At 37.0% G+C, this 8,056-nt stretch overlaps 1 protein-coding gene across 1 annotated transcript; it reads left to right on the top strand.

The window, feature by feature from the left end:
• The first annotated feature begins 3,657 nt into the window (after window positions 1–3,657).
• LOC149900704 (uncharacterized) lies at window positions 3,658–8,056 on the top strand. The gene has a single exon (XM_090112560.1). The coding sequence runs from the start codon at window positions 3,680–3,682 to the stop codon at window positions 5,075–5,077; it is 1,398 nt and encodes a 465-aa protein (XP_089968686.1). The 5' UTR covers window positions 3,658–3,679; the 3' UTR covers window positions 5,078–8,056.

Raw genomic sequence — 8,056 nt, 5'->3', positions numbered from 1 at the left:
GAATCCGTTTAGGCTATATTTTATCCCGGAAAACGTAAATATGTACCACGGGTGAAGCCGGGGCGAACCGCTAGTACTAATTAATAATATTAATCTTCTTCTTCTTCTTTTTAGCAAATGGCAACTCCCGATCCCAGTGAGGACGGATTCTGCCAATGTCAAGTTTTGAACGGATGGTCAGTTTAAGTTAATGCTCATGTTAAGCATACTCTGTGCTAAGGAAAAATCACGATTGAGATCTTAGATCATTAAGTAATGGATGGAGCACGCTGGCAAATGTTCTAACTAAACTTTCTGCCGGTTTTGGTGCGGGGAGGGTAACTCACACTTTGAAACACAATCACACATTCACAAAAATAATTTGTGTCTTTACAAACTCAAACTATTACAAAATGGACAGACTAGCATGTTTTTGCACACATACATCGATTACACAGAAAAATCTCTATAGACCGGGAGATACTGACACAAAATTTCGAGTCATTTGTAACAGGATGGCGGTTCTACAGGGGTCTTAGTACGCAATGACAAAAAGAAAAACGATGGCGTGAACGCTGGTACCGGCGGCTTAGTCGCGTGGGCGTTAGTCGAACTCGTCGGAAAATAGCGAAAGTCAAACGATTTGTAACAGTATGGCACTTATTTTTCCTGTAAGTTTGAGGATCAACAAATATAAATACAAAATTTCAAAGATCTATGTGTTGGAAATCTTCACTTATATAAATTAATAATAAATTAAGTTTTCAAGTATGACAGCACTTTTTCCCACTACTAGAAGTATGGCAAATATAATAATGGTCACATTTTATCAAATACTCTCCAAAAATCCAAATGCAATACTGGTACGAAAAGTTTGGCGAAATAAAAATTTTTTGCAGATTTTCGGCGGTATGGCGACCATTTGGAATCGTCCGAAAAGTATGGCATGGCGATTTTCGTAAATGGCTGCACGACGATAGTTACCTGTGCAAAAGTTAGCCTGGTACAAATGGTTGAATGATTGTTTTATTTAAATCAACACATTCGCATCGGTATGGCGGGCTGTAAGTCACACCGGAAAAGTATGGCATGACACTACCGCCTACTACTTTTTTATGGGCTATCGGTAAATTCTAGAATTTTTGTGTTACAAATCGTTTGACTTTCGCTATTTTTCCGACGAGTTCGACAAACGCCCACGCGACTAAGCCACCGGTACCAGCGTTCACACCATCATTTTTCTTTTTGTCATTGCGTACTAAGACCCCTGTAGAACCGCCATCCTTGTTACAAATGACTCGAAATTTTGTGTCAGTATCTCCCGGTCTACTATACATATACGTAATAATACAATCGCTCTAAAGGGATGTAACCATATCGATATTACAAAAATAATAATTTTGTTGAAATTAGAAATAACATTAATATTATATTCATAAAAAATACTACACAGGTAATTTGTAACGTTTTCATCATTATTATATGCATATGAAAAACCCTAAAACGCCATTTTATTTGTATTTGAATATGTATTTATTCAACACTTCACATATTATATTCAATAAAATAAATATCGGTCCAGAAATTTTTATTATTTCTGTACCGAGGTGTCCATTCTGATTTTCTCCCACAGCATTCAATCCACCTTACCCTTAAAGCAGGATTTTTTGTAAATCTGAAATATACGCAATATTCGTTCATACATATAAATAAAGTAGCTGCTCCGCGCGGTTTCACCTCCGTGGCTCCACTCCTGTTGGTCGTAGCGTGATGATATTATATACCTTCCTCGATAAATGGGCTATCTAACACCGAAAGAATTTTTCAAATCGGACCAGTAGTTCCCGAGAATAGCGCGTTCAAACAAACAAACAAACAAACAAACTCTTCAGCTTTATAATATTAGTATAGATTACATAATAGAAAGGTTACAAGATTAACATTACAAAAAAAACGGCTAAATGGACTCGCGCACGAAGGGTTCCGTACCATTAAAATGTTCTGCCAGTTAAAAGTAACCGAGCGTAAATTTTAATAAATATATACAAGACTTACAAAATAAACATTATACTCCTTTTTATGCAGTTGTGTAAAATTTTAATATAATAAAGATTAATTCTCATCTCATTTCAAATTATAAGTATGAAAAATATTTTTTTATCGACGTTCAAGTTAAAAGCAGTCCGTCACTAAGAAAGTCGTAAAAATTAACGACCTTTTAAGCGACGAGTTTTTAAATTCAACTCTATCACTAAGTTCATAAAGATTAAATTTGAATTTCTCTTCAAGATAGTCTCGCTACATCACTTTATAGTCTCGTGGGGAGTGCGGTTCAATATCGCGTTCTAAATTCAACTTTATCGCTTAGTTCATAAAGATTAAATTTGTATATTTTCTCTTCAAGATAGTCTCGCTACATCACTTTATAGTCTCGTGGGGAGTGCGGTTCAATATCGCGTTCTAAATTCAACTTTATCGCTTAGTTCATAAAGATTAAATTTGTATATTTTCTTTCCATGATAGTCTCGTGAGGCCGCATCAATGATCGAGTACACACATGACTCGATTATTTGTCTTGATCATATCGCTAAACGATACATCGACGATTATTAGAAATTGCATTTAATTAGAAATGTACGTTAAAAAAATAAAAAAATATACACAAATGAAAGGTTATTCCATCTTTTTTAATATTCGACATGTTTGAATTGCTTCTGCAAGACTTGACAGTACAAAACGGCATTTTTAGCGGAGCACTCGCAGACGTCCTTTCGATGTTTTACGAATACGCAGAGTGTTCGTAATCGATTACGCAAGTAGTTTTTATGAAAGCATAAGATTTTTCGATTCGAATAATCTTATACCTCGGCAAAAGGGGAAACGCCTGCGTGTGTTATCCATTACTTAATGATCTAAGATTGAGATAGTTCAGTTTTGTTTACTCATAGATTTCTTACATGGAGCTGTATAACCTGACAAATAATATTAATCTGTGGCGTGCATTGTCTGTTCACTGTTGTCAGATGTTACATTGACAGTTGACACTCGGATTTTTAATTAGATAAAGTAAACTGAGAAGTAAACTGACAGCAGCTAATGTCACTTTGTAAAATAATGTTGCCACATTTAAAGTAATAGTGAGGAATTCAGTTCTCATTCAATCAGATGAATGAACAATGAGTGTGAATAGTTCATCATTTCAAACTATAAAATAACATTATTTCTAATTGTAATATATAAAGCTATATAAGATATAAGTTACTAGTATAATGTAATTATAATCATTTTTTGATTTTTATTTTTACGATGTTTACGTTACTGTTTTCTTAATTTTTTCGTTAATTGTAACTAATTACGTTGTGTTTGTTGTCATTGTTGTGTTTATTTGGTGTTCTATTGTTACACACTAAATATTCACTAGACGATCGATTCAATTTCATTCATTCCCGATTTTGGATCATTCACTTTGTGACAACTCTATTTTTATTTCATCAAAAACTGACAACACAGAAAACGTCAGTTTACTTTATCTAATTAGAAGGTCGATGCTTGTTTGTGGTAGTGAAAGCACGTGTTATTGAAAAATTTTTCATTATAGTTTTCTATTTGGTGTATATTTCATTCAAGCTACGATTTTTTTTGTTTTTATTGGTGGTGGTTGTATTGTATAGTGTTTAGTGGTAAGTATACTAATCTAAGTATGGATATCCCTCCGGATCCGCCGGATCCTCCTGATCCTAACGATCCCTCCCAAAATGTACAGACTCGCCTTCCTCACAAAAGGCATTTGGACGATGATATTTCAAACGTCTCAAAACTAAAAAAAACTTCTGTGGAGATTAATCCTATAGCGGCATCTATCCAGACAGTTTATACTCACCCTATGCTATCTGAAGGTGAAAGAAGGTATTCGGAAGCAGACACTGGCCCATTCCTTGTCCACTTATGTAAAAATGAAACTGATCTTGCTTCTGGTTCAACTTTGAGATCTGTAAAGGTAGGCCAACTTTTAGTTACTAATGGTATTAATAATATTAAACGTGATGGCATTAAAAAGATAGGTAGGAATCGAGTCTCTGTTGAATTCTCTAATGCTGATGACGCCAACAAGTTTTGTCATAACCCAATATTGAGTAATAACAATCTTACTGCATCCATCCCCACCTATAATTTTTCTCGCATGGGAATAGTTAGAGGAGTTCCTACTGACATTTCCATGCAAGAATGTGTAGAAGCTCTAGAGATCCCCCAAGGCTTCGGAATGGTGTTAAAGGCCCGTAGACTCAACCGAAAACGAAAAACTGATGAAACTACTGAGTGGATTCCGACGACTACTGTTGTCCTAACTTTACAAGGACAAAAATTACCCGATAGAGTCTACCTATATAAATCCTCCTTAATTATTGAGAAATACCAACTTCCAACTATACAATGCCGGAAGTGCTGCAGGTTTGGGCATATCAAATCCCAGTGCCGATCAAAACCTCGCTGCTTCCGGTGTGCAAAGGACCATGATGGCATTGATTGCAATGTTTCTGAGTCTGCCGCTTCATGCATCAGTTGTTCAGGTTCCCATCTTGCTACGGACCCAGTGTGTCCTGAACACTCAAGACAAAAAAATATAAAACATATTATGTCTGAGGAAAACATTTCTTACTCCGAAGCTTCCCTACGTTTCCCCATGTCCCGCAAATCCTTTGCTGATGCAACCCGTCAAACCCCTTCTTCTTCAATTACATACTCTTCACAAAATCCGCCCTCTTCCCCTACCTCGTCCTCTTATAAGAAAACCGTTTTCTATATGCCTCGTCCTAGAGCTCCTCTTGGAAAAGGCTATGACAAAGCAACCCATAATAACATTGTTCGAGATCCCCAACTAGAACCGCAAAACGGGTGTGCCTTATCAGGCACTACCCCTATTACCAGATCTCAAAGAGAGAGCAACGTCCTCATCTCCTGCCTGACATTTTTCTATGACATCATTAAAACATGTAGTGATGTCGACTTACCGCACAACGTGAAAGAAATGTTATTCAGAATTCTTGACACTATTAGATTAAATAATGGCTCCGAAGAGCCTGATACAATGGAATGCTAGAAGCGTTCGACCAAAGAAACATTCAATCATCAGCCTTATTAACGAATACGACCCTGTGATATTTGCCATATCTGAGTCGTGGTTAGTTCCTAAGACTCGTTTTACCATCCCTAATTATGTGTGCTTACGCAATGACAGAGCCGACGGTTATGCCGGTGCTGCTCTGATTATTAAAAGATGTATCCCCTTCTCCCAAATCCCTATTCCCAATCATAGTGAGGATATCAATGCTGTTGCAGCAAAAGTTTTTGATTTTACTGTTTTATCTATATATATCTCGAAACCTTGTTCCTCTTTAATTCCTGATTTGTACTATATATTGTCCTCTCTCCCCGGTCCTATTTTAATTTTGGGGGATTTTAATGCCCATCACACCTCATGGGGCTCCCATAAGTCCGACCTATTTGCTGTATCTCTATTAGAACTGTTTGATGATCTCAACTTATGCATTTTAAACAATGGCTCCCCTACTCATATTGTTTTACCTAATCAAAATCCTAAAAGTGTTGTTGATTTGTCCTTGTCTTCCCCCTCCTTATCTCTGTCCTGTAATTGGTCCACTCTCCCTGATTCCCATGGGAGTGATCATTTTCCTATCCTCCTCTCCTTTGACCATAACATCCCCGAAGCCCAATATGTTCCGTCTCTAAAATTCCACCTGTCTAAAGCTAATTGGTCTAATTATTCATACTCTTTAGAAACTAAAATTAATCTTTTTCCCCCTATTTCATTTAATAATGTATTGCTTGTTTATTCCCAGTTTGAATCCTCCATCCTTTCATCTGCCAATGCTAATATCCCTCAGAAAAAACCATCTCATTATAAACCCTCTACTCCTTGGTGGGATCAGGAATGTACAGATATTGTTCGCCAAAGATCTGATGCGGAAAAACTATACATTTCTAGTATGACACCAGAAAATTTCCTAAACTTTAAAAAGATTTCAGCTAATGCGAAAAAAACTCTTAACTCCAAAAAGCGTTCTGGATGGCTAAATTTTTGTGAATCCCTCTCTCCTAAAACCCCTCCTTCTCTAGTCTGGAAACAAATTAAAAGGTTTAGAAAGTCATATTCCCCAATTTCCTTAACCTCTAACAATACCTCCCTTTGGTTAGATGAGTTTATAAATAAATTAGCTCCTACCACCGTCCCTGCCTCTGACCTATTTCCCTCCTCACCCTCCTTTCTCCCTCCCACAAATAACCTAGACTCGCCTTTTTCCATGGATGAACTCTTATGTGCCCTTGATGGACTCAAAGATTCATCTCCTGGTATTGATGAAATTCCCTACTCATTTTTAGTCCAATCAACAGAAAAGACTAAGGTATTATTTCTTGATTTAGTAAATTATTTCCTTTCCACCGGCTTCATTCCTCCATCCTGGAAAACCCAAATTGTAATCCCTATCCTTAAACCAAACAAGAACCCATCAGATCCTAACAGCTATCGCCCAATTGCCCTGTCCTCCACTTTATGTAAAATAACGGAAATTTTATTAAAAAACCGGCTAGAATGGTTTGTTGAAAATAACAATATCCTGGCTAAATCTCAATTTGGGTTCCGCAAGGGATTTAGCACTTTAGATAGTATTGCCGTCCTCACTACTGATATCCAAATTTCCTTTAAAAAAAAGCAGTTCCTTGCTGGAGTCTTTCTAGATATTGAAGGTGCTTATGACAATGTTATTCTTCCAATACTCAGGCAAAAATTGCATCAGCTGAGTATCCCCGAGAGGTTAACAAGGTTCATTTGCAATCTTCTTATGTGCAGATCAATCCAAGTAAGAGTTGATGGATCTTTAAGCTCTCCTAGATCCATTTGGAAAGGTCTCCCGCAAGGATCTGTGTTAAGCCCCCTTTTATATAGCCTGTACACCTATGATTTGGAGTCATCAGTAAATAGTTTTTGCAACATCCTACAATATGCCGACGATATTGCGTTATACTGCAGTTCATCCTCTATATCTGAAATAGAATGTAATTTAAATAGTGCGCTCTACTACCTACATGAGTGGTTACACCCACATGGCCTATCTTTATCCGTCTCAAAAAGCTCTTGTGTAATTTTCACCCGCAAAAGATTAGTTCCTCCTTTAAACCTTTTTTATAATAATGATCCCTTCCCTTTTCATGATAATGTAAAATTTTTAGGAGTATATTTAGATTCCAGAATGACTGGATTAGTCCATTCAAATTACATTGCTAAGAAATGTGAGAAGGGCGTTAACGTTTTGCGTGCGTTGTCTGGAGTTAGCTGGGGCGCGCACCCTTTCTCTCAGAAGCTCCTGTATAATGCTGTGGTCCGTAGCCACTTTGATTATGCTTCATTTTTATTGGAACCATGTAATAAGGCCGGCAATCAAGTTTGGGACAGAATCCAATCTAAATGCTTAAGGATTATTCTAGGTGCTATGAGATCCACAGCAATTAACGCCTTACAAATAGAATCCGGTGACCCCCCTCTTCATTTTAGGAAACAGTACTTGTGTGATAGATTTATTTGGAAACTTTTTCAAAATTCTTCCCATCCTCTCCTTGCTAGATTACAAATTTTACATGGTTTAGTTGACAATAACTCAGCGTTCCCCCTCTTAAAATCCTACTCATTTATTTTAGCATTACCCTATACTTTGTATAAATCCCCCTCCAATCCTATCTTTTGCTCTCCTTTTGAATCCCTTCTTTTTCGCCCAAATATTGAATTTTTTAAAATTTCAAAACAATCCCCCGACGCCAATCATAAATTCAACAGCATTTTAGCTGAAAATTGGAATGGATGGACTCCAATTTTCACTGATGCTTCAAAATCCTCTGATATTGAAAACGTGGGTATAGCTGTCTGGATGCCAAAATTTGCCATTATGTTGTGTCGTAAATGCCCTCCAGTAACATCTACCTTTGTGGGCGAGGCTTTAGCTCTGTTAGAAGCGGTACTCTACGTCCTATCTCATAAGCTGACTAAATCGATTATTTTCACAGA

Source organism: Colias eurytheme, chromosome 18, assembly GCF_061535395.1.
Source record: "Colias eurytheme isolate Ceu_HAF_F1 chromosome 18, ilColEury1 Martin Lab GWU primary, whole genome shotgun sequence".
Classification (NCBI taxonomy): domain Eukaryota; kingdom Metazoa; phylum Arthropoda; class Insecta; order Lepidoptera; family Pieridae; genus Colias; species Colias eurytheme.
This window is presented reverse-complemented; position numbering and strand designations above follow the sequence as displayed.